Below are 27,948 nucleotides of genomic sequence, written 5' to 3' on the forward strand. Positions count from 1 at the left end.
GGGCTAGGGAACACATGAGAGGATTTCTTTACTCCTTTTTTCAGGTGAAGTGTCTCCTGTGGAGGTGGTGACAGCTATGGGGGTTTCCAAAGCACTCATAGGAATTGGTAATAAATAAGATGGGAGGGTTATGGAAGAACATCATCAGGAAGAACATTATTAAAGGGCTCATACTTTACCATAGAGTGCAGTGAAGGGTCGTATGCAGGAGAGTGCTGGTTTCAGCTTTGAGTATTAGAAGCGTCCCTGTGGCAGCCATGTTGGCCATGCAGCGGGGCTGGGGCAGGATGGCGAGATAGGCAGGACTGAAGGCCATGGAGTCTGACAGACTAAGCTGTCAGCTGGGAGACGGTGTGGGGGTTGGCAGCTTAGACTGTGTGAGTCTTGATTTTAAAATGGAGACTAGTGATCACCCTTACCCAGTAGAGTTACCCGAGGATGAAATGAGAGCCGTTTGGCACAGTAGGCACCTCATAAAGGTCAGCTATTCATACTGTGAGCTGTTCCAAAAAAGCAAGTGAAGCCGATGATGGTTTTGTCTGAAATGGAGGCAGTGGGAGTGGAGAAAAGTGGCTGGATTTAAGAGAAGTGGAATTGAGAGGATTTGACTATGAATCAGATGGGGTTGGGGAGAGGAGAGAAAGAGAGAGCTGGAGAGGGAGGAGGGTGTCAGAGAAAGGAGGAGAAGGCATGAAAGAAGTGGGAGGGAAGGGTATCAGGGAGATGCAGGTCTTATAAAAGTACTCAGTGTTAGCTGAGGTGTAATCACAGGAGAAGATGTACAAAGGAAAGACAAAAACAAGAAGGAAGACTTAGCATTTGATGAGGGGAAAAGTCATGTATTCATTCAGCATTGCTTATGGAGCACATGTTATATTAGACAACAGTCAACAAAACAAGATGTTCTGGTTATTGCGTGTTTTGGATGGGTATTTGCTCTAAGAGTTGGTGCTTGTTAAATGTTCATACTCTGAGTTTAGTGTAGAAAATAGTGATATTTATTTTCCTGCATAAACACCGTTTGGTAGTCACAGTTTTCCATTAATTCATCATGGCTACAGTCTAGAAATTAGTGTGTTTTTTGAGTAGTGAAATATGTATATTTCATGTGCACTGATAGTTGACCTATATGAGCCCCTACCTCTAGGATTTTCTGTGACCGCTCCAGTTTTGTGTCACCGTAACATATTCCCAACAGATTTATAAAATGGCTCACTGTGCTTGAATATGTAGAGCTTTTCATTTAAATAAATATAAAAGCAAATACCTCTCATGTTAGAATGTGTCCTGATTTTGTTTCAGAAGGCATGGGCCTCAGAAAGCTTAACTAGTAAATCCACTGCCATTTTCTGGGCTGAAAAACTGGCATAAAATGTAGTGAACCCACTTGTAGACTTAAAGAATATGTAATAAGCTTTATTGTGATATAATTCACATACATTTAGTGTACAGTTTTTGAAGTGTACAATTCAGAATTTTTTCTAGTATATTCGCAGAATTGCACAACCATTACCACTATCTAATTTTTGTATATTTTCATCACCTCCAGAAGAGACCCCATATCCAATAGCAGTCACTACATTCTCCCTTCACCCCAGCCCCTGGCCACCATATTCTCTACTTTCTATCTCCATGGATTTGCTTACTCTGGATATTTCATGTAAATGAAATCATATAATACATGGGCTTTTGGGTCTTTGTTCTTTTACTTAGTATAATGTTTTTAAGGTTAAACCACACTGTAGTATTTTTGGGTATGTCTTTCTTTTTCATGGCCAGATAATATTTCAACATAAGGATATACTACATGTGGCTTATTTACTCATCAGCTGATAGGCATTTGGATTGTTTCCACTTTTTGGCAACTATGAATAATGCTGCTATGAACATTCATGTATGGGTGTATGAGTTTTTGTGTGGACGCATGTTTTCATTTCTCTTGGGTGTAGACCTAGGAATGGAATTAATGGATCATTTGGTAACTCTCTGTTTAACATTTTAGGCACAGCCAACCTGTTATTCAGAGGGCTGCTTCATTTTACATTTCCCACCAGCAGTGTTCGTGAGGCTGTAATTTCTCCACCTTACCAACACCTGTGTGTCTTTTAGTTTTAGCCATTCTAGTAGGTGTGATGTGATATCTCACTGTGCTTTTGATTCAGATATCCCTAGTAACAAATAATACTGAAGATTTTTCACGTGTGTTTTGGCCATCTGGATATCTTCTTTAGAGAAATGTGTATTCAGAACATTTGTCATCTTTCTGATCAGGTTACTTTTTTATTTTCATTATTGGGTTATAAGAGTTCTTTGTTCTGGATACTAGATTTTTGTCGAAGATATGATTTGCAAATGTTTTCTCCCATTGTGTCATGGTCTTCTCACTTTCTTGATGATGTCCCTAGAAGGACAAAAGTTTTAAATTTTGATGAGTCCAATTTATTTCTCTTTTGTTGCTCTACTTTTGGTTTCATATCTAAAAAATCTATTGCCAAATCCAACATCACAAAGATTTATACGTATGTTTTCTTTCTTTCTTTTTTTTTTTTTTTAAAGATTTTTTTTTTATTTATTTATCAGAGAGAGAGAGGGGGAGAGAGCGAGCACAGGCAGACAGAATGGCAGGCAGAGGCAGAGGGAGAAGCAGGCTCCCTGCTGAGCAAGAAGCCCGATGTGGGACTCGATCCCAGGACGCTGGGATCATGACCTGAGCCGAAGGCAGCCGCTTAACCAACTGAGCCACCCAGGCGTCCCTTTTTTAAAGATTTTATTTATTTATTTGACAGAGAGAGATCACAGGTAGGCAGAGAGGCAGGCAGAGAGAGAGGAAGGGAAGCACAGGCCCCCCGCCGAGCAGAGAGCCTGATGCGGGACTCGATCCCAGGACCCCGAGATCATGACCCGAGCCGAAGGCAGTGGCTTAACCCACTGAGCAACCCAGGTGCCCCTATATGTATGTTTTCTTCTAAGAGTTTTATAGTCTTAATATTTTTTAAAAAGTTTTAACTCTTATATTTAGTTCTATGATCCATTTTGAGTTAAAATTTTTTAAAAAAGATTTGATTTATTTATTTGAGAGAGAGAGAATGAGGAGAGAGCATGAGAAGGGGAAGGTTGGAGGGAAAAGCAGACTCCCCGCCGGGCAGGGAGCCTGATGTAGAACTTGATCCCTGGACTCCAGGATCATGACCTGAGCTGAAGACAGTCGCTTAAACAACTAAGCCACCCAGGCACCCCTTGAGTTAATTTTTATATATGGTGTGAGGCAGAAGTTCAACTTCATTCTTTTGCATGTGGATGTCCAGCTGTCCAAGCATTATTTGTTGAAAAGACTAATTTTTGAAAAATATTTTATTTATTTATTTGACACAGAGAGAGATCACAAGTAGACAGAGAAGCAGGCAGAGAAAAAGGGGAAAGCAGGCTCCCTGCTGAGCAGAGAGCTAGATGCGGGCCTTGATCCCAGAACCCTGAGATCATGACCGAAGCCGAAGGCACTTAACCACTTAAGTGGCTTAACCACTGAGCTACCCAGGCACCCCAAAAGGCTATTTTTTGTACATTGGAAGGTTCTGGAATTTTTCTTGAAGACATTGGACCATAGATGTAAAGGTTTACTGACTCTTAACTCTATTACATTGATCTGTGTATCTTATTTACTACTGCTTTGTGGCAAGTTTTGAAAGTGGGGCATATGATTCTTCCAACTCTGTTCTTTTTCTAAAAGATTGTTTTGGCTATTCTGGGAGCCTTGCATTTCCAAATGAATTTTAGGATCAGCTTGTCAGTTTCTGCAAAAAAGGCATCTGGGATTATGGTTGGAATTGTATTGAATCTAAAGATCAACTCTGGTAGTGTAGTCTTTTAATAACATTAATCCTTGCAATTCATGAACTTGGAATTTCTATATATTTCTATATATTTAGGTGTTCTTTAATTTCTATATATTTAGGTGTTCTTTAATTCTTTCATTGGATGGGGGATATCGCACAGAAGGTTTTGCAGCTGGATCCAGGGCAGAATGTTCTGCAAAGGTACTTGATGCTGTTTCTTCAGGCTCCACGGTGAGAGGACAACTTAGTCCCCATCTTTGGAAACACCCAGAGCCTAGGGCCTTCTAGAGCAATACTTGCGTATTGTGTCACTGGTGTATTTTTAGGACTCACTGGCACTTAGATTAATTCCCCCAGGTGTAGAAACATCCCAAAGCACTAGCAAATTGGTCGCTCTGCTCTGTTCTAAGAATATCTTAGTGTTTAGGAGTAGGGGGCCCGAATTCAAGTCCTAGCTCTGCTTTTCACAAGTGGTGTGACCTCAGGCATATAACTTTCCCTCTCTAAGTCTCAGATTCGTCATCTGCAGAAATGAGGAAAAAAAGTACATCCATCTCATAAATCGTTCCAAGAACCAAATTAAATTAATGTATGGAAAATGGCTTTGTAAACTGTTAAACTCCACAAAGGTTAACAAACAGCTCTTTTTCTCCCCATTTGGAAAAAGCCACTGAATGAATAATCTCTTGCATGAGTGTCCATTTATGTCAGCCTGCTGAGGTCATATGGTGTGGCTTTGAAGTGGAGAAAAGTGTGACTGTCAGGTTTTAAAAAGGAAGCGGAGAGACTGTGTTTCTCTTCCCCCTACATGAGCAAGCACAGCTGTAAAGGTGATGATTTCACAGAACCTGCAGCACCTCACTGGGGCAGGAACAGTCACAAAAAGGACAACTGAGAAACCAGACTCGGGCAAGTTGAAGAAACGAAATAAAAACAGACCTGAAGGGCATCATGGCACCTTCATCTATAACAAGCGTTAGTAAAATCAATAGGTTCTTATGTTTCTTTTGTGGTCTTCCTAATAAATTCCATCTAGTGATTCCCTGATCAGTTTTATTTTAAATAGATGACTGAAGGGAAAACAAAAACAAAAACTCACGAAGTCTTTAGCTTGAGAAATTTGAGAATGAAAATTGAGAACAATCATGTTTCTCAAGATGAAGTCAGATCTATCGTGGACTGTTAGGGAATTTTCACTGATTATTTTGGGAACCTTTCAATCTGAAAGAAAAAAGCGGCCAGGGTGTGGAAGACAGCAGGCAGTGGGATTGGCAAGATGTGTGTTCCTTGGTTCCTGGCTCCCCTTTTTCTAGCTGGGTCCTTGGGAAAGCTGTTTTCCTCAGATTTTCTCGTCGGTAAACTAGGGGTCATAAAATACCTTTTTGATAGGGTTGTGATGAGGACTAAATAAACAGCAGTAAATCTCTGTTGTCTTCCCTGGCTTCTTCTGGGTTTAGCTTTCCCATATCATAAGGCCAAAGTCTCTTAATGAGGAAACATTTGCAAACAAGTTCTTCACCTCATTCTAAATATGTCCTAAATGGTCTGACATACCTTGTCCAGGAACATCCATATTCCGAATGCCATCTATCTGGCGCATTGACTCCAGAGAGAATCCTGAAGCCCTAGGTCAAAAATCTAGGCATAGGAACATGATGAAAGGTTTTCTCAAACTGAGACCACTCTATCAGTCTGGGTCCCTGCAGATGGCGCCCTCCAAGGGATAAGGAAAGAAAATGCTACGAAGGAGCTACTTTTAGAGCTTGTGGGTAGGCCAACCAGTGTCTAGCCACAGCAGGGAACAATTCCCAGGGGGCCAAGGGCAAGAACCCACTCGAGAGGTGGTTGCCCGCCCCATGTGGAGACACCACCACCAAACCCCAACAGAGAGGCGGTATAGGCAATAGACACCTGATTTCTCCCCTCTTCCACCCTCCAGACAAGGGAATCTGGAGGCAGCCTCCTAACACATGCAGGGTAGAATAGATCTGGAGGGGCAGAGGAAGACCATCCAGGAGAATTGTCCTCTCAGTGAGGGAGGGTCATCAGGACAGGCTGTGGCATTATACAGACTAACTCCAGTCTTTGGAACCACAGGACAAGGGCACTACACATAAACGCAACTTTTTATTCTATCCTTTCATTTTTTCCCTGTCCTCTTATACATCTAGAAAGGAAAAAAGATCTAATGTGTCCCAGACTTGGTTCTGAGAAGTTGTATTTACTGTTTGCTGTGCATTCTTGGGCATAACTCTGGCAGTAGGGATATCCGAAGACGGCACCTGTTCGTGAGATCATGCGGACACTGAGGATTTATGAAAATGGAGGAGTTACTGCTCCCGGCAATGCTTGCAGTTCTTTCCTTTCCTTCTATAGACAGACGACAAGTTGCTCTTGTGGGGGTGATACGAGGGATGTAGAAGTCCCTGGAGCTCCCATCAGCCTGCCTGTCTGTCAGAGTTTCCCCTCATGGCTTTCTTCTTGGGGGCTACTCTGTTGAAACTGTTGTGCAAATGCATACGTCCCCTATGATGGGTGACACGGAAAAGCCGTCATCATCCTGACGCCTGTATCAAGTTGGCATCCTAGGAAAGAGAGCAGCCCACGAGAAGCAGCAGAAACGACCTGGAGGTGTTTGGTCTGTTCAACAGGAGTGGGGTGTGGTGAGCAGTTCTGTGCGGCCTGCAGATAGGCGAAGCTCTGTCACTTTGTCCCGATGGCCCCCAGGATGGGAATGAACCCTCTGGCTGCAAGTTACAGGGAGATGGGTTTAGTTCCCTGTGAAGAGGAAGTTTGTAGACAATGTACACAAATGAAGATGGGCCAGTGGCCTTAGAGGGTCATTCAGTGCTTGTAAGAGGGGCAGTTTAATTCAAGGGTTGGAATTCAAGAAGCTGTGGCAGAGAGTAGCTCCAGATCCAGAGCCTGGGAACAGAGCCTGGTACTCTGAACAGAAGTCATGAGTTGCAGATTAGGAAAGCTTTCTTACAGAATTGAAATGAGGCCCCAAACGGCGATGGCAGGCAAATGATGGGCACGAGGTGCTGGGCTCATTTTTGGGATTGGAAGCCCATTTCTGGACTCAGTTCTGCTCTAGAGGCCTGGGCCAGTGCCTGTCTGTTAATGCTGCTGGGCATCTTAAAGGGTGCACCCAGTGGCTCAGAGGGCAAATTCACGATTACTGCAGGTCCTCCTGCTGGATCGGGATGATGAGATCTTTGGCATGTTGTTGAATAGACTCCAGCATCAGAAAAGATAACTATGACCATCTCATTCAGTGAAGGCTGAGTCAGCTGTGATCAGGTCTGGGTCTAGAGACATAGAGTCAGGACTCTGAGACAGTAGCATATCTGCTCAACTGAGGATCATGGGCAGTGGTTTGGACAGACTCCAGAGTGGGGAACAGAAGGTGCTAAGAATACTAGCTTGATTCCATTTTCCTAAACTCTGACTCCTGCAGGTAAATTGAATCACTGCCTTTTCTGTGCTCTCAGAGTCTTCCTTGAAGCTTGATCTAATTTTCACATAGACAGGTGGCTACCAGCTTGTGTCTGTCCCCTTTGAGACCATATAGCAATAGTCACTTTGTTGAGAATTTACCGTGGACTAAGTGATTTATAGGCAGCCTCTCTCATTTAATCATCACAACAAACATATACGATAGTTATTATTACTTATTGCTTATTTTGCAGGTGAAGGAACTGAAGTTCAGAGGAATTACCAATGTGTTCAAGAACACAGAGCTATTAGTGGTAAAGAATAGAAGGACAAGGGGAGGACCAGACTCAGTGCTGTGTTACTCTGAACTCTGACCACTGCGTTATTATCTGGGGACTGCTTCTTTTTCATCTAGGTCTGTCCAGTGCTTAGCATGGTTCCAGGCGAAGACAGGCTTCCAATAAAGATTGCCATACTCTGTGATTACACACTCTAACCTGTATGCATGCAGACTTACTGAGTGCTCTTCTGCACTGGAGGAACAGTATAAAGACAGAACGATGGCAAAGAAAATGCTCATTGGAGAAATTAGCTCAGGCAATTAAGCGTGTGCTGAGTAGTCCTGAAATTATAGCTTGTGTATGAATAGATAGAAACAAATAAGAAATTAGGACCTTGGTTTTTTTGGACACATAAACATAACAAGTTCATACATGAATAAAAATTAGTGTCTCTGCCAACGAGCTATACTAAAATACAAGCTATTCTTGCTTGTTATTTTTGTCACCATAAAATAAACCATATTTACATGATTGTGTAACCATATGCTTCTCAGAAGTTTTAGATTCAGATTTCATAATAGTAATAAGAACTGGCAGTTACCACAGCAGTTACCACGTGCCAGGCGTCGTTCCGAATTGTTTACATATGTTAACTCCTTTAATCCTCATAGACTCTTAGAACCTTATGAGCCAAGTGCCATTATTGTATAGTATGAAGAAACTGAGGCACAGAGAGGTTAAGGGACTTACCTAAGGCCATACAGCTAATCAATGAATGATCCAAGATCTGAACCCAGCTACTCTTAAAGTCTACATCGTGCCATGAGTTGTGATTTACCGAATCTTCACCATATACCTCATTGAATCTTTACCACAACCCTGAGTAAAAAGGACTGCTTTGTCCATTTCATAAACGAGGAAACTAAAATCCAGAGAGGAGGAAGAAATTTGCCCACGGTGAAACAGGTAGCTGCAAAGGGCAAGGCAGGCTCGTGGACTTTTGACAGTATCTCTGCCATCCTCGCAGGCTTTCAGATATATTATCTTACACTGATTTTTTGTTTTTGTTTTTGAAGATTTTATTTATTTATTAGAGAGAGAGGGAGAGGGAGCATGAACAGGGGGAGGAGCAGAGGGAGAAGCAGACTTCCTGCTAAGCAGGGAGCCCGACTTGAGGCAAAAGCAGATGCTGCACCAACTGAGCCACCCAGGTGCCCCTTTCACTGAGTTTTTGATTTATTTTGTTCACAACTGACGTTTATGATAGAAAATATATAGAGAAATACAAAACATGGAGGCACCTGAGTAACTCAGTTGGTTAGGTGGCCGACTCTTGATTTCTGCTCAGATTGTGACCTCAGGTGGGGAGATGGAGCTCTGTGTTGGGCTTTGCGCTCATTGCAAAGTCTGCTTGAGATTCTCTCTCTCCTCTTTCTCTGCCCTTTTTCCTCCTCCCCCGTGCTCACCCTCTTTCTCAAAAATAAATAATCATTTAAAATAATACAAGAAATGTATAACCTTATTGCCAAATGCAATCACTGTTAATCTGTTAATGTTTTACATCTATCCTTCAAGGTATCCTTTATGAATAAATTCACAGCTTGAGATAAAACATGATTTGTCAATTGCCATAGTTTCTTGACCAACTTTCAACGGATAAACCGAGTTTTTACATTTAAAATAATTACTCAGCTCTGTAAAAACCGAACCCATAAAACAAATATAACCTACTGAGAGATAAAAATGATATTTGATGCACTTTCTCCATGCCAGTGAAAATCTTCTTTTAACCAATAAATTTAAAATATGGTATTTAGTTGTCAAAGTGAAAAAGTAAATAAAGTAGTTGAGATCGTACTAAATTTGGCTGTATGGGACTGAAAAGGCCTCAATGTCTTTTTTGAAAGACAAAAAAAAAAAAAAAGGGGTACCTTGGTGACTCAGTCATTAAGCATCTGCCTTTGGCTCAGGTCAGCATCCCCGGGTCCTGGGATTGAGCCCTGTGTGGGGCTCCCTGCTCAGCAGGAAGCCTGCTTCTCCCTCTCGCTCTGCCCTTGCTTGTGTTCCCTCTCTTGTTGTCTCTCTCTCTGTTGAATAAATAAATAAAATCTTAAAAAAAATTTTTTAAAAAGACAAATCAGAATCCCTTCAGATAGAAAAAAAGTAATTATTATTATTATAATTACAGCTAATAATGTTTATTAGTAGATACCAGATACCAGAAATTATTCTATATTCCATATAGGATAAAGAATGATTATATATTTATGTTGTATCTACATATAAATCTTTAAAACAAGCCTATGAAGTAGGTAATATCTCCACATAAGGGTGAGGAAACACGCACGGAGAAGTTAAGTTACTTCCTCAAGGTCACAGAGCCATGGTTTGAAACCAGGCGGTGTGATCTCAGGCTGTGACTAAAATGGTGACTGAAAGAATTAATCCCAAGGTGGGCTCTTTATTTTTTTGTGTATTCTATCTATCTCTCCCTCCTCGGACAATCTTCTTACCTGGGGGTGGGGAGTCTAGTCTTCCTTGTTGCAGGAGCAAGGCTGTGCTGTTTAGGTTATGAGAAGCTGAGCATCTACACTGTTTCGGCCTGTGTCTTGTCCTGGGATGCCTTTAACCCCTGCCACAGCCCCAAAGTAAGTTATTAGGGTCCTCATGTTTCACGTGAGGATTGAGGAGCAGAAAAGTTAACTACGTAGAGTCCCGCTCTCCACAGCCTGGAATTCTTCAGCAGTTTTCTTTAACTCTTAGAAGAAATCTTATAAATCCTACCCTTGGCTGATTTGAGGCCCGTCTGCTGGTCAGTGACTCTGGGTCCCCCTGTCCCTCACCAGTCACCCTGCAGCGTCATGAGCCTTCTTCCAGTCCCTCAGACTCGCCAAGCTCTTTGCTTTTGCAGTCCCCTCTACCTGGAACTCCCCTCGGCTTCTCTCCTCAGGCTGTTCTGTGACATTCTTTGGAACCCAGGTGGTCTGCTCTGAGAGACCTGAGTGTACCTCCTGGAAAGCTTTCTCTGTCCACCTTTCTGTATCAGATTGCTCAGGTCTCTTTCAGTGGACTTCCCAAATGTGCAGCTGTTTTGCTTGTTCACTTACTTGATTTGTGTGCTTGTGGTTTTTGCTTTCGTTTGCTCTGTGAGCAGAGGGACCTCATCTGGCTCCGTTCCCACTCCTCCCCCACCCACGAACCTAACGAGGTCCTCCAGAGGCATTTGCTGGAAGACTGACCAGTCTCCTGCAGGAAGACAGGGGAAATAAGGAAAGAGGGTGGCTCTTGCAGCTGCCTTAAAACCCTAACCCCTGCCCTGGGCTTGGGAGGACGAGGCTTGTGCTCCGTGGTCTGCGTGAAGCAGCCAGACCAGGGACGGGAATCTGGGGTTATCTGATGAGGGAAGACAGAGGCTGCTGTCCATTGTCTAGAAGGGCCCAGTGCTGGTTTAGTAGACCAGATGTTCTTGGGAGTGTCTCATTGTCACCTTTCAGTCCATGACCCTGGCCCGTGGCAGGGTAGCCTGAAGATTCCTGACGATTGCTTTGGGGTGTGCTTTTTAAGTAGTTTGTGTGTACTGTGGGATTTGGCTCCCAACAGCCTCATTTTTAAAGGGCTATCTGGAGCTGGTTTTTGCCGTTTGTTTTTCTTTCCTTTCCCTGCCTTTGCTCACTGAACCGTCTGTTTCAGGGACACGTAGACATCCAGGTTGACTCACTGCCTCGCGCTGACATTGAGCAAATTCTTTCGTTCTACAAAGTCCGCACTGGCTGTTGCTGGCTAGGGGTTAAGCCTCTCTGAAGAGCTTCCTCGCTTATGCTACTCCTCTCTGAGCTTTCTTTGGTACGTTATTAGCAGGAGAGGCCTTGCAGAGATGGCTTGGCTGTGAGTACCGGTTTGGGTAGGAAAGCTAGAGAATCGATGAGCTTGGACTTCGGGGCACATGCCGGCAAATCCTGACCTCAGTGTCCGCAGGCGTTGATGGGTAACTCTTGGTTTCCAGTGAGAGAGGAGAGCCTAAATCCCGTGATGTGTGGGATGTGCCCCGTGGGGCTGTGTTTTGCAGACAGTGAAGTTAAGGCATGCCCAGAAAAATAACATGTTTTCCTTGCCTGGTGCTTGAGCTGTTTGCCTGGTGACTGGCTGATTGGCGGTTTACGGGAAGGAGGGAGAGTTTGGTTAACTTGGGTGTCCGGGGGAGTGTGTGTGTGTGTGTGTGTGTGTGTGTGTGTGTGTGTGTGTAAGTGGCTGTTTCTGTTTCTTTGGAAACAGTAGAGGACAGATAAAGAAATAATGATGATACTATTACTTTCAACTTGTGTTCACGGTCTTTGAGGCATCTTACAAACATTAGCTTGATGTCACTATTTAAATAATGCCTTCACTTAGGAAAGACCAGAATGTAGGCATGCAAAGGTGGATGGGAAAACTGAGGGTTTGGGAAATAACTGGGAATTTTGCCATCCTGACGCCTATTTGAACTACTTTATCTGGCCATGTTTCCTACAGAAGTACTCAGTGGAAAAGATAAAGCAAAGCTGTATCTAATCAAGGTTTTCTTTCATCCTCAATGGAAAATGCTTTTTTGAGATTAAAAATGCCTGCCCCCCCCCCAAAAAATAAAAAATGCCTGACCCATTGTATGTAGTGGTACACAGGAGAGAGATTTTTATTAAATAAAAATTTGACTCTTCCCAAGCATTAAACAACTCAAAATTTGTTAGGGTTTCTACACATACAGACCTTTCCACATTGGGAGGCGACCACCTGCTTTCAGGGATAGAAGTCTCAGACTGTTCATTTTGGACTCTCCAGCATCCCAAGGATAAGAAATGTTGCTGTTACTGAGATATCATGTGTGCACGTTTCCAACTGGATGATATGACCAGATTTTTTTTCCACAGCTCACTTGCACAGCCTATGCCTTAGTCAAAGTACTTCTATTAAATGATACATGGGGTAATTGGGGAAGGAAAAGGAGAGAAGAGAGAGAAAGTAAGGAAGAGAGGGACTAGGAATAAGCAGTAAGGTGATTAAAAAAAAAACAAACATGATCTGCAAGAGAAAATTTAATAACAAAAAGAAGATTCAGTTTCTTTTTTGATAGTCCAAGTGGAGAGGAGACGATACCACCATCATCTCTCCTGGTCTTATTTCTAAAGACTCCAGCTCAGCCTATAAGCACCTACTGACAAGGAGATGCTGAGTTTCCTGGCTTACCCTGGGCGCCTTCCAAACTCCACTCTTTCCTGCCTTCAGTGTGAATGGAGTCTGGACTGCAAGAACAGCATTACCAGGCACAGATGAAGGGGTGGACTTGCCCAGCAAAGTCCTTTACCTGCATTTCTGTGGTCAGGAGCAATGTTCCGGGGAGATAAACAAATTCATATGCAGTTTGGCTCTGGCTCCGCCAAGCCCAGGGCAGGGTATCCGGTGATTTGCTCCACCAGCAATACCCAAATTTATCCCAGAGTCAAGTGACCCATTGCCCAAGCTCATGGGTCAGCTGGTATGTCGCAGAGCTAGGGTTTGAGCACAGACCGACTCCAAAGCATTTCTCAGCATCTCTAACTTTGCCTCCAGTTAGAAGACAAAGAAAATAATTCTACCTGGGAGCCTTCCCGTAAAAGGCTCATAGGTAATGTTTTGCTTGATAATTGCTAGATTATCAGAGAATTGTAGAAGGTCAGGCTGCCTTTAATCATCACCTTCAACACCCTTCAGAATCTTTAATCTCTTTACACATGCTGTCAAGTGTCAGTGTAACTTTGCACCAAAGCAGCTCCACGAGCTTCCTACAAGGTGACTGTGTGATAAAAACAGTAACTGTTTTTATTATACAACGCTTTACACTTTACCAACTGCTTCCCCAGATATCATCCTTTGGATCCTCCCAGCGTCCCTATGAGGCAGATCATGCCGATACTATCTATAATCTCTTTTTTTAGTGAGAAAATAATGTTCAGATATCAGTCCGATATTCAGAATAACGAGAAATAACTTGGCCGGCTCCGTAGCTCAGGGGTTGGAGTGCTGGCCTTGTACCGTGCACTGAGCTGCCCGAGATCGCACAGCTGGTGAGCAACAAACTGAGATTTCATGATCAACTTTCTGATGTGAAATCTGGTCCCCTAGACACATTATTAGGTTTACCACAAATAATATAATATTACTCATCAAAACTAAAAGCAAAAGAAAGCTAAGTTTAAAAAAAAAAATCTTATTCCTAGTTAAGAGAAAACTCCATGGTGTGTGTGTGTAATGTACACGCATGTTTAATTGGCATTCTATTATGAGAAATATTTAGCTGTGAAAGATGATATGGTGTTTGATGTAATTAATGAAATAGCCTTGTGCTCTCAAGGCCTCAGGACTCCCATTGAACTTTGCTAAAACGACTTTTTGGCCTCGAATTCTACCTTCCTCTGTAGACTTCTGGGCAGGTCTCACCTTCTTATTGGGTGGTCAGGGCTCAGTGGACAGGTTATTTTGGTGGAGCCCCGATGCTCCTAGCTTGGGGCTTCAAGCATGGTAGGTTCTCAGCAGCTGTGCGAGGAAAGAATGAATGAATGAGACCAGTGTCCTCAGATTCTGATCCTACCCCCAATGCATGCCAAGGTTGAATCACTTTTGAACAAGCTCTCCGTGACAGGTAATCAATCACTGTCCACAGGCCACTTTCCCTGAAGCAGCCTGTGAACAATGCTTTGTGAAGATCCCTGATCTCTGTCTGTCAAATAAATAAATAAAATCTTAAAAAAAAAAAAAAAAAATCCCTGGATTCCTTCCTGAGCCACTGTAGTTTACCCGTGTGGATTTGAGGACTTGCCCCTCCCCTTTCCCTTTTCCCCAGGCTTTCAGTGCAAATGTCTGATCTGGGGCCCTCACATCCCCTCTGGGTGCTGCCTGCACCCTTTCCCCCTTGTACTTTTTCTCTTGGAAGAGTCAGGTTCAGGGTATTTCCCAGGGCCTGACCTACACCTCCTGAGCAAAGAGACCACATTCATGCTTCGGGAGGGGCCCTCAGTTTTGGAGAGCGGGGCATTCCCTTTCTGTGCTGATTTGGAGTGTTGACTGAAAAATGGTGCTGTTGTCTGGGGGCCGAGCCCTGGGGGAAAGAAGGAGTTGGCCCCTGCGTTTGTTTGTGAATGGCTCGGACCTTTTGATGAATTGGGAGTCTGGTACAGCGTAACCTCTCGTGGGTGGTGGTCCAAGGAAAAGGCCTTTTCTTTCCGTGTCCTTTTTCCAGGGAGTTTTAGTGGATTTGTAGGCTTTAGTGAGTGACTCTTTTGTTTAATAGGAAGTTGAGAAAGGCATTAAGGACTTTTCTAGCCCATGGAAACGATTTAGTGATCCTTAAAAAATACAGCTTATTTCTGTACTTCTAAAATACAAATTTAATGATCCTTAACTGTGGTGGCCTTTGTGCTGAGAGGCGGACTTGGATTTTTTTATTCTGCCCCTTGCGAGCTCAGTATTCTCCTCTGGATGACATTAGGGACGAGGCATCGGTTTTGAGGGTTGAAGCAGTTTATGGGGATGAAATCATCTCTGTAATGTGTTTATGAATATATACATATAAACACACACACCCCAACTCCTCAGTACGAAAATAGGCCAAGAGAAAAAAAAATTAAGTGTGTGTGTGTATTAGGCTTATTAATTCATTTTCTTGATAGGAAGTTGGTTAGGAGGCCAGTGTTCCCTAAAAAGTGTGCTGTGAGCTGATGCTGATGGTACCAGCAATGTGAAAGCAGAATCTAGAAGCTTGTGGTGTTCTGTCCTTAAATTTTAAAAAGAAAAGAAAAACATGCTCTTTTGGATAGGACTATCCTCAGCAATAATATAAAATCAACAGGCAATTATCAGGAGTGAAAAGGCATCTGAGCAAGAGCCCTGTTTCCACCTTGGGCCAATGCTTTATTTTGCTTCTGTTGAGTCAACACTGCTTAAAACAGTGTGGCAAGTTAACTGGAGAGTGGGGACTGTAGGGAGCCAAACCAGGTACTTTATTTAAAAAAAAAAAACCAAAAACCTAGGCTTTTTTTTTTTTTTTTCTTCTACCAGCTTACTCATCTGACTGCTCTGTGGATTGAACCTGAAAGGGTATGCTTATGCTTCGTTCAAATTTCAGCAACAGTCCCCACCCCTGCTGCTCTCAGAGAGGGAATGAGAATTTCACACACTTTTTTGAATATTCATAACGTTTTCGTTGGCATCGAATTTAGCCCCATCCTAAGCGTAACTGTGTTTGAGTTGTTAGGAGCTCTTTGGAAAGTATAGAGAGGTGGATATACATTTAGTCCCTTGTGCTCATTTCTTCTAGTGTGTGCTGGGTTTGTTTTTATCGTTCACTCCTCACTATTCTCTTACCTCCTTTTTATCTGTGGACTGGGGGTGGCATGGGCCAGGGGGCCGTGGTGCTCATAATATTGCTACTCTTGCAGAGCCTGCACCGTCAGTGTAGGGTCGGGAGACTTGAGTGCTGCACTGTGCTATCAGATCTGCACGTTGCAGAATACCTCCGAGCCCTGCCCTCCACCCGTTAAACGCCAGTGGGGACCCCTAGGAATGGTGGCAACTAACAACTGGCCTCATATATTTCTGCATCCCCTTACCAGACCATGCAAAGAAAAGATGCCTTCTCTGGGAACACAGATGAAAACCGTTTGCTAGTATTCAAAAGGTATTTGCTAGTGCCTTTTGCTAGTATTCAGAAAGGCACCCCCATTCAAGTGACGGCAGCACCGTGAGCTGACATTAGGGTTTTGCCTTCACATGGCCTTTAAGTGACCTGCTAGTACTGTCAGATGTTTACAGGCTTGACATTTGAAATACAGTGTGTTAGGAATCTGAAGCAATTCTCTGAGCATATTTTGACCTTGTATATGACACTGTGAGATATGGCGGGCTCCGAGCACAACTCCCGACCGGGGGAACGCCCAGCTTTCTGTTGGAGTCAAGAGCAAAAGTATCTTGTTCCATATGGTCATTCACAAATGTCTTTTAATAGTAGGTCAGTAGTCGTAATTTTATGATGAAATAGCCTCTTGCCAGGCCCTGCAGAATGTAGAGAGGTCCGGTGTGACCACCACTGTGTTTATATACAGTCTCACATTTTGTAGTTCAGATTCATGCACAAGCTCAAGGTTTCAAGTATTACTTCAGCTCATACCTCAGGTGGACGAACCCTATAGAATTGCTTGGAGATACAAGGATACTTATATAGAACAGAGATACAAAGGAAACTGTTCTACCCCATAAAAATCACTTGAATGTAAACAAAGAAAACCAACTAGAAATTTGTGATTTTCTAGGCTATTTAAAAATATTCATTGTTTATAAAAAGTTTAAAAACCAATGTACCCAGAATGTCTTAAAAACTACCCTGAGGCAGAGCAGAATTACTTGGGATGTGTTCTAATTTCAAAAAGGCAGATTTTACTATAGTCGAGCAAGAAAGGAGCAGAAAAATCTATACTGCTGACTTTTTCCTGATTTTCGATAGGCAAGCCGCTTTTGATTCAAAGAAAAAAGAGATCTAGTTTTGCATTTAATCTCTTTGCTGTTAGAGTTTTTCCTTTCAGGATTTCAGGGGGCAAGTGTTTTAAATTGCAGTGGCAGACTTTCTGGAAAGGTAAAGATGACAATGTCAACTAAACCCTAGATCACCTCACATTCCAATTTAACTTTTTTCCTTTTAGTGTATTCATGTATTCATAGTGGGAGCAGGTAAACAGGAGGAGTTTGCTGCCTTCAGCATGTCTCCCGAGGTTGTCCTCAGAAACAAATCAAGTGATTTGGTTACATTTAATATTTCCTGAGACTCTCTATCCTAGTGTTTTGTTAACCACACCCATGACAAATAACTTTTTTTTTTTGAGATGGAGTTTGTCCTGCAAAAACAAACAAACAAACAAAAAGCCAAAAAAAGGAAAAACAACAACAACAACAAAACATGAGAAAAAACCACACACGTGCAAAAGCTCTGCTTCATGGGAGCAAGAAGAGGAATAGGACCTAAACTCCCACTCTCAGGGACAGACACCAGCACTGCAGTGTCTTATTCAGCTCTGCACGTCTAATGCCCAACACCGATGCTTAGCAAATACATTCTGAACTATTGAACCCGTAGATAGGAAAGCTGTAAGACAGGATTATGCAAAACATAAGTAGAAATTAGCCAGCAACTATGAAAAGAGGCCTCATACCCAAAGAAACATATGGAAGACTTGAAAAAAAAAGAAAGAAAAAAGAAAGAGGAATCTAACATATGAAAACCCAATCCCACTGGAATGTTTTTTCATACACAGTATAAGCGCCACATAAATAAAACCACAAACCTCTTCAGAAGTACATGAGAGGACGTGAGCCCCCAACACTCTTCTCGTAGGGCCTCCTTCCGGAAGTAAAGCCTGGGTGAGTTTCCAGAGACAAAAGCTATTTGGAAAACTTCCTCCTGGGAACAGTGGACCTAGTTCAAAGGGGACTTTGGACAACTCCTTAGCGTAGCATGATGCTGTTGTATGAAGTAATCCTAACGAAGTTTCTGATTCAGGTGTAAGATCTGAACTTTGGGAGGACCAGGGGATAGTGAATGTCTTTTAAGGGTGGTGATTTGCTGGTTTGAATGGAAGGGTAATATGTAACCGGAGCAGTATGTGTCAAGTTTAGGACTTCCGGGGAAGAGTTCTAGCTGTAGACCGCCCAGCAACACATACGAGTCTCGCCAAGTTCTGTTGAAATTTTCGTGTAGAAGGTATGGTCCCACTGTCACTCTTGTTCCCGGTGTAAATCTGGTTTGAAAATTGCAGCATTCAAGGCGTTTCAAGCTTGAGGGCTGAAATGTCACTTTAAAAGCTGGGGTGGGGGGGTGGTGTGGGTGTGAAAAAGGTCACACAGCTGCAAATAATAATAGCCCAATGAAATTCAGATTCTAGCTGAAGCCCACTTCAAGAATAACACTGAGACAGGAAACAAGCATACTAGATCTTTTTACCAGTGAGGCTATGTAAGAACACATCTGATAAAATGTGTGCGTGTGCATGTTCATGTGTATATGAGACAGACATACAAAGAGAGACAGTGAAAGATGTACATAACAAGACAAATAGAGACGCAGAGCAATAAGCACAAAGAGAGAGTTTTGGAGAACAAAGATATACACAGAAGAAAAGAGAGATACACACAGAAGCGCAGAGAGAGACACAAAGACACACAAAATAATTGATTTTCTTGGACTTAAAGGGTGTTTATTTTTCTGTTTGAAGTTACGATATTAAGGTTAGAAAACTAGAAGTATATTTGAGATAAAAGGATTTACTTTAGTGTCATTTTGCAGTTAGCTTCTGTGGCTTACTTTTTCCAACGATAGGTCTTTGAATGGTCTGATTTTACAGTGTTTTACTGAAATGGTCCTGTTTTACAGATGAGTGAATAAGGTAATGAAAGATAACAATGTCCCTCACAAAGAAAGAAAGTTCTTACCCCCAAACTGAATATACAATTCCCTTCCAGGAGCTAGGCAGGCATTGGGAAAACCATCCTGCCTCTTTGCTGTTAAAGTAGAATCAGACATCTCAGAATAAAATAATTTAGAGCGTGCTTTTGGTGCATTTATTGTTGTCATGTGAGGCTGTTTGCCTTTCTGGCCAATACATTGAGAGAAATATTTGCTTTTTTCCCCCTCAGAAACACGAAGTACAAATTTGCTGTGCAGTTAACTAATTTAGTTAATAAGCAACTTCTGTTTTCAGAAAAAAAAAAAAAAAAGACTGATCTGGACTCCCACACAGTGTGACTAACTCGGGATGCTCCTGTTTGTAAGCTGTCCTTGGCACTTTAGGAAGGACTTATTTTCCCCTCTAAAACCCCTTCTGCAGTCTCGTAACCTCCGCAAGGTAGTGAGGTCTCTTTCACATGAGTCCTGACAAGAAGGCTCTTTCCACACTCATAGTAAGCCAATAAATGCTGACAGATGTTAACATCATTCTTAAAATTTGAGCCCCGCCCCCTTCAGATCTATCATGCATTGATGGTTAGCTTAAAAACGGCATAGCTGATGGGGACGTGTCAGTATTATTATTAGTGCTCATTTATATGCACAACTTCAGTTTGTAGCTTTGAAGTCTCCATAACTTTCTGTGTTGAAAAAAGTGCATAAGGATTTTCAGGTGAAAACAACAGTGTTAGTGTCTTAATATTCCAAATCCTGCATCACTGTATGACTCCATTTGCTGTTTTCGAAAGAAATTTGTGCCGTTCTAAGATTGGAGATCAAAGATTGGAGTTGGATGGTAACTAAGGATCAGTAACTATGATGTAGACAGGGAAGCTGCACTCCTGGCTGATTTCAACAAACCGAGATGACGGGGTTCTTTTCCTTTTGAGCTCTGTTGTTGCCCTTGTTTAAAATACATATTTACGGTATTTGGTGCAGATTCTCCAAGTTTTTAGTAACATTTGTTTTTTTGCAATATTTGCCTTTCATAAAATGGTAATTCCAAGTATATCTTTAAAGGCCCGGCAAAGCATTTGAATGGATTGCGTCAGCCATTGTGGAAGATTTCCCATTTTAGACCAGGAGGAATTTGTGGGGTCAAATGCTGAACAATGAAAGAGATTCTTGCTCATTTCAAGGCCAAGGAATCCAGTGGCAATTGAGGGTTTGAATTGTAAATCAAGCCTGTCATCTCCTTGTCAACTAGGAAAAACCTCTACTCACTGTATGCACTATTAGGGTTTATTATTAGGGTTTTGTGTTGTTTTCCAAAAATTTGAAGGGAAATTAGACTCATAGGCATTTGGTCTAAGTGAGCATTGAATCTGAACTTTGGAGAAGAGGAAGAAAAAAATAGAACTATTTAGAAACTCCTAAATGATTAGACAGTGTCTGCCACAATTATGACTGTATCTAACCAAATGTATGGGGTCACTCAGTATTTCTCAATGGGTGCTCTGTGGGGATAACAAGGAGCCAGTCCATGGCTAACAGGCTGGACTTTACTGGCTTCACTATCCATGGCAATACTAACAGACTGAATTTATAATGAACGAATACATTTGCACGTGACATTTAATGAAAACTAGCCTCGTCTCGTTGTTTTCACCAAAAGCCATTTCAACATTTTTTTTCCCCACAAACTCTGGTGAAACTTCTTCTCTGATCCTGACCGAGAATAGGGGGAATAAGGGGTCTGCACAACCTCTTGCCTTGCTGAAAACTTGGTTCTGGGCCAAAAAGCTTGAGAACCACTGCCTTAGGAGTGAAGAAAAGGCACGCTGTTTGGGGTGGTTTATTATGATGATTCAGGATTCATTATCCATTCCACAAATATTTATTGAACGCCTACCACGTCAGCTCGATGCAGTGCAGCCTGGGGTATGGCAATTGCCAAACAAAACTCGGTCCATTAAAATGTCCCAGCTGGTAAAACAACAGAATGGGAAATCAGAGGATGAGGCCTGACTTCTGAGGTCTTAATGCAGAACAACGTGGCCAAAATCATGGCTGGGGGATTTACCCCACTTGATGGATGATGTAAGAGTATTTGCAGGTCTTTCAGAGGAGTCTGTTGAGAGAATAGTTATTACACTATTTGCTAGGAAAGAACTTTAATAATAGGCCATAAAAATAGGCCAATGGTCCTTCACTAATACATCAGACCAGATCGTACTAGTTGATAAAAGTAATGAAACCTGTGTGGTAGAGTGGTACCATTTAGTAAAACTATCGCAAACACCCACGCGGCAAGGAATGAGCAAGGGCGTGCTATTTGCAGAGGGCGAAATGTGGGAACCGCAGTGCATCAAAATAAAGCAGTTGAGGTTCACACACTTATATATACACACCCACTCACCTCAGACTTTATTAATCACTTAAGCCCATTTTATTTTAGCAACTGCCGTTTTACCTTGGGACTTTTTTTCCAACGCTGTGTTGCCAAAGCATTTGGTCCATGGCATCCGTAGCGTGTAATAAATGGATACCAATTCATTCATGTTTAAAAAATACAGTAGTAGGTAGAGGCTCCTGGATGGCTCAGTTGTTAAGTGTTTGCCTTCAGCTCAGGTTATGATTGAGCTCCCTGCTTGGCGGAAGCCTGCTTCTCCCTGCTTGTGTTCCCCTCTCACTGTGTCTCTCTCTGTCAAATAAATACAATCTTTTAAAAAAAAAAAAATAGTAAAATGATAGTGATCGCCAGCTGAATATATTGATGACGGAAATCTAAACTATTTGAAATCTCACTATGTTTCTCAGATTAGTCATATTCCTCTAAATATAATATCCATACTCTGAGGGCTCAGTAAGGCAGAGTAAATCTGCATGCCTGGAGCTTATTCTTTCTTCAAGCATCAACACTGTAGAATAATTTGGTGGTATTCACTGCGGCTCATGTGTACATTACACCTTGGTTACAGCCCATGGTAACTAATAATTAAGATAAAGCAGCTAATGGTGATATCAAGCAGAAATGCTGAACTCCTACCATTATAGGCTTGAATTTGTGGGGAAAGTCAGCATTTTGGTGAAGTAGGGTTTGGAGTAGAGTTGTGATTATGGTAGAAAAATGCTTTCTTTCCACCCTTACCTGGCAGGGCTTGACTGAGCTCTTTCCTCACTTTGGATTGATGAATCTCTTTTAACCTTCAGTAGTGGCACTTCCAATCTTGACCACTTCCATTAATTAGGCACTAATCTAATTCCATTAGGCACTAATCTAATTATTATCACTAATTACTACTTTTAGCTGTACGCCATAAATATATTTATATGGAACTTTCCCGTTTTACTATCAGGTAATCTTAATATTGGTTAGTAGTTACTAGTGTTGGCATTCTTTGGTTACCTTAGCAACTAAAACTCTTATGTGGTAGCTGAGAAAGACTCACCTTATAGCAAATTGTCTTTTTTAATAGGGAAGAGTTAATGTTAGTACTGGTATTGTTAGTACTGGTAATATTTGCTCACAGAACCTCCCCCACCCCACCTCCAAACACCACACACTTAAATATGAAGACCTTCCTCCATAATTCGGGCATGTCTTATAGGCCTCTCAACTGACCAGTGTGATTTTATGCTAAGTGAAATAAGTCAATCAAAGAAAGACAACTATCATATGATCTCTCTGTTATGAGGAATTTTGAGAGGTAGGGGGCTGTGGGGGATAGGGAGGGAAAAAAATGAAACAAGAAGGGATCAGGAGGGAAACAAACCATAAGAGACTCTTAATCTCAGGAAAAAACCTGAGGGTTGCTGGAGGGGAGGGGGATGGCTGGGTGATGGGCATTGGGGAGGGGATGTGCTGTAATTGTGTAAGACTGATGATTCACAGACCTGTACCCTGAAACAAATAATACATTATATGTTAATTTAAAAAAAAATGAAGGAGCTGAAGATTATGTTCATAGGCTTATTGTAAAGAAGGAGAAATTGAGGTCCAAAGCAGTTAAATGATCAGGCAGTAGTTAAGTAGATCATGGTCACAGAGACAGAAATGTTCCAGGAAAGCATTGAAAATTTACTAGAAAAACAAAGCATGTTTAATTAATGGATAACCCAATTACTCTGGTTTTTTTTCTATCTTGGATCACAATCACTTTCTAACCCTTTATTTTGAGGCGTAGATGTAAGTCAGCCTTCACAGGGGAGAGGAGAGATGCTCTGTGATAAGTGATGGCAAAATCAAATGAATAATGAGATTTGAGAAGTTATTTTAATTACTCATGACTCTCCTCAGACAAGGATAAGTGGGAAGCTTCTTCTAAATATATTTGTGTTTTTCGCTTATTCTAAATGTAATAAAGTAATTTACACAGTGTGTGCCTGATCCAGGAAAGCTGTAAAATTATGCTAAGTTACTGTGTTGGTAGGTGATGGGTGAGTGGGCTGTCATTCCAGACATAGAGAGTGGAAAGGGTAGTACTTAGTAAAAATTGAATAATGAGGAGGCAGCGTGAAGAAGAGTTTGTGTGTGTAAATTTGTTTTGTTCTTTAATATCTGACTAGGAGTGTTATCTAAGGCAAGTCTTTCTGCTCTGCCTTTCAGAAAGTGAAAGCATGCACCTATTCCCCAAAGAAAGTCTGTTCGTGTCTGGGGGAAGGGTATAGTGACCAACAGAATAGCATTGGGGCTTTTTGCAAGACAATAAAGCTTCCTTGGAGGAAGGGTAGCTATTTCTGGAGTAGAAGCAGGGTTCCCTCTTTCCAGGGTAAAGGTGACTTGCGATTCCTTTGGTATCACCTACAGACATCATTTTAAGGAAGCAATATCCTTCCTGTGCTTCAGAGATAAAGCAATAGTTTTTAGTCCCCTGATAGAGCCATGTCCCATCAGCAGCCCATGTAGCTTATTTAAACTCAACTCTAAAATTAGCAAAAAGTAAGATTTAGAAAATGGTCTAGATTGTGAAACTTAAATTTCCATAGTATTTTCTGATGTTTAAAAAATGTTTTTGTGTAAAAAAGCCACAAAAACCTGTGAACATCTCTGGAGTCATTTGAGGATGTTCCTATAATGAACGCCTTTGTTTTGTCAAAAAGCATTGTTTTATGTTACTGTAGGTTAGTGACCATGAAACTGTGTGTATGTACTTATGTCAGTTTTAGGGAAGACTTGTAAAGGTAATTTTGATGACGCTCAATTTTTGCCCAATAAACTTACCTTAGAGCCTACTCCCTACATAAGAAGGGAGCACACTGGAATGTAACATGGGACAGAGACTATAACATAAGGTTTCTCCCACATCCGAAGACTGGCAGGGTGATCGTGGCTGAATTATTGGACCGCTGCTCAGGTTGGTCACCACATTGGTGCTAACCCTGTTTATTGTCCCCTCCCTTGCTTTTCTAAGTAGCCAGCTCCAAAGGACAGGTGTGAGCTTTGCTTTGGAATCTTCTTGCTCAGGTGCAGTCTTACGGGTAATAACACAGTCCAGGTGGTTTTCCAGAGGCAGAATTTCTGCTGCAACAGCCCCATGGCATTTTTCTTCAAAGTACAATAAATCTACACTCAGGCAAACAATAGGAGCGCAGACGGCAGAAAGCCTGGCGAACTTCAGCAAGGCGGGACTCAGGCTTGCGTTCATGTTTATCTTGTCTAATTTGGGGATTGGCATAGAAAGGGGCTCCGAGCAATTGCCTTTCTCAAGTTTCTTAGGTAGAAGCAGGGGATATTCATGGATTTCTGTTTTCCTTCCTCCCTCTCCCCCTGTCCCTACAGATTTATGAGGAATCCAAGATGAATTTAGAGCAGGAGAGGCCATTCGTCTGCAGTGCCCCGGGCTGCTCTCAGGTGAGTGTGGGGATCCTTTGGTCTGTTCTGCCAGGGATGTAGCTGCCTTTTGACAGGGAAACAGCTCTCACTTGGCAATCTCGCCTAATGTAGGCTTTGTTTCTTCACTAAGATATTGTGAGAACTCCCTCTCTACCATCACCACCACCACCGCCGCCATCATCTTCATCACCATCTTTCTCCTCATTATTACTATTTTCTACTTTGAATAGTTTGAACTGCTTCCCTCACAGCCCCTGAAATACATCAGCATTAGCCATTTCCATCCTTAACTTTTCCCTTGGAAGTCAGCCAGACACCTCCTGCCCACCAGATGTTCAGGACTGTTATTTCAGAAAGGGGAGGGAGGATGCTGCTTTTACAATAGTCACTTGATACGGGGCCTCTGGATTACTGGTGAAACAGCTCATCATCAGAGCTGAGTTGTTTTTTGTTTTGTTTTCCTCTTTGAGGACAATAAGCCCCCTATAACTTTTCTAGAACCCACAGTTTTTCCATTTATCTAAACTTTAAAGAGGGGAAGTTGGCATGCCGTGCTAGAGAGTAAACCTCTTTGCCTCCAAAAGCTCCCATCAAGTGGAATCATTGCAAGGATTAGAAGAGATACTACACGAATTTTGTGTAAGGACCACACATAATAAATGCTCAATTAACGTTCACCATTGTTACTATTACTGCTGCTGTAATATGGGCCGTGTAGCAGAAATTCCCAAGCTTGGCACTGGTAACTCTTGGGACAGAATAATTCCTTGTTGTGAAGGGCTCTCCTGTGCATCACAGGATGTTTGGCAGCATCCCTGACCTCTACCTTCTAGGTCCCAGTGGCCACTTCCCAGCTGTGAAAACCAAAAATGTCTCTTGGCATTGCTAAATGGCCCCCAGTTGAGAATGACTGCCGCCTGATGATTTTGCGTTTTGACTTTAGTTTTGCTTTTTTAAGATCCCTTCTTGTTTGGGGGGCCCCCTGATTTTTAGCTGATGCTCTCCCATTCCATTTTATGTGTTGCTGTAAGCTGTCTTTTCTCCTGTATGGAATCAGGCAGGGTATAAATAAATAATGCCACAGACATGTGGTCACTGGTGTCAGACGCTGCTAGAGCCGGGACAGTGAGAGGCTGAGCAGAAGCTGTTGGGTTTGGCAGTTGGGTCCTGGCGGGTGACCTATGAGAGAGGAGTCCGGGTGGGGGCCAGGTTGGAAGGAATTAATGAGTGAGTGGGTGGTGAGGAAGTGGAGGTGGCCAGCATAGAGAACTCTTTCAAGAGCACTAGGGAATGATGGGAAACAGTGATATAATGGTAGTCTGGGAAGGAAGCAGCCTTCATTTTTAAAATGAAAGGCTAGCTGGGCGGGATTTAGTCAAGGGGAAGGAGAAGTGAGCATGCTGGATTGAAGATCCACAACCGAAGCACAAACCCCCAGAAGACAAGGGTGTGCAAGAGCCCGTGAGGGAGAAGGGGGTGCTATTTCTCTGAGGCAGGAAGGAATGGAAGCAGCACTATGAAGTTACATGCGAATTCTGAGGTAGAGATGGTAGTGAAGGTTGAGGAGTGCATTTCTAATGACCTAGAACTCAGGTCATTGAACAGGTCATTTCCTTGAGAAGGCTGTGAGTGAACTGGTTGGACAAAATGAGAATTGAGGATTTCCATAGTTTCTTGGTTTTAAGGAAAAACTCCAAGCCTTTCTCCTCAACCCCTTGCGAAGCTGCATCTAAAACTTGGTGTATTTTTTTTTTTTTTTAACATGAAAATGTTTCTTTTTTGACAAGTTCTTTAAAACAATGTGTGCATCTTTCAATTTGAAGATGCATTAGAATTGAGGAAATGTAGCAATTGCCTAGTGATTCCAAGGGTCTCTTGGTGGGGTGTTAGCAAATCACAATTAAGTCTGCTGTTGTAATCATGGCATTTACTGTAGTGACCTTCCAGAACTTGGGGTCCTGCATGGGGAAGAAATGATGGCTGGGGATTGGGAAGGGGGAGCAAATGTGAGTTACCAGTGCCTATGCTACTTTGGCAATGAAGGAAGGATATTTCCCCCTTTTCCCTCATGGAAAGAAGCTCGGTGCTATTAGGAATGGTCTACAACACCAGGGAGGTTTTTTTGTATGCAGCTTTGTTCCAGGAGTAGAGAAGCCTCTCTTGCTCTTCCTGAGCGCACAGAGTCCACTGTTAATTTCACCACTCCTTTGCCCTTGGCGTGAACATGCTTTGAGTTCAAGGGGTCTCTCTCAGCTGTGTATCTGTAATAGACTGGACATCTTGGTTACATAAAATTTGCTGCTTTTTTCCTGCTAAATTAAAAAAGCCCTGTGATGTCCTGTGTTGTCTCTTTGAGGAGGTATTTATAGTTAATATGACATATTATGGAAATTATTGTTATTTAGTAAGTAATCAGGTTAATATTCTGTTTTAGGCTATTATTTTATGGAACCAAAAAGTGGCTTACAAATACGAAATGTAGGATACTACCATGTTGTTTCTTGATTATATATATCCCAATAAAAATTATAATATGGATTTTAATGGAAAGACTAAGAAGTTTAACTTGTCTCTAAACCACACATGGTAGTGTCTTATATTTGATGTAGTCATTATAAGGTGTGATAAGGGAGCAAGAGAACAGATGAAGCTGCAGCAAAACCCCATGTCCTTATAAAGCAGACTTCTATGTAGTTAGAACTTGACATAGTTGCCAGGCTTTGCAGATTCTATATGCTCCAATTTATATGATACATGTGACAAATAACTAAGTGATATTTATTCCCCAAACTACTTTCAGAATATTCCAGAGGATTTAGCCCAGTGAATTCCCTCATTCACATGAACACAAATCTGTACTATTTGCAGAGAAGATTTCTACCACAGTATATAATGGTAATTGAAACTTCTAATGACTATCCTGAGGAACTGGGAAGCTCTGGGAGACTTTCTAAATTGTCAAAGATTCAGAAATGTTCAGCAGAGTTTATTGTCTTTTGTTGTGTTTTCATTTGACCTTGGTAAAGCAGATGCTCTATTAAGTTCAGTTATTAAAACACACCAGCTTGAGTGAGGGGAAGCTAGGATGTGCTGCAGTAACAAATCAACTCAAAGCTTCAG

The 27,948-nt window shown here is 42.1% G+C and overlaps 1 protein-coding gene across 3 annotated transcripts in view; it reads left to right on the forward strand.

Moving 5' to 3' along the window:
* The window catches only part of CREB5 (cAMP responsive element binding protein 5), a 403,426-nt gene that overhangs the window by 46,980 nt on the left and 328,498 nt on the right, over positions 1–27,948 (forward strand). For all 3 annotated transcript variants that reach the window (XM_059171450.1, XM_059171451.1, XM_059171452.1), the window contains exon 2: positions 24,775–24,846. In XM_059171450.1, the coding sequence (XP_059027433.1) occupies positions 24,793–24,846 (54 nt within the window). In that variant the 5' untranslated portion in view covers positions 24,775–24,792. The remainder of the gene's footprint in view (positions 1–24,774; positions 24,847–27,948) is intronic.

Source organism: Mustela lutreola, chromosome 4 (assembly GCF_030435805.1).
Source record: "Mustela lutreola isolate mMusLut2 chromosome 4, mMusLut2.pri, whole genome shotgun sequence".
NCBI classification, from domain to species: domain Eukaryota; kingdom Metazoa; phylum Chordata; class Mammalia; order Carnivora; family Mustelidae; genus Mustela; species Mustela lutreola.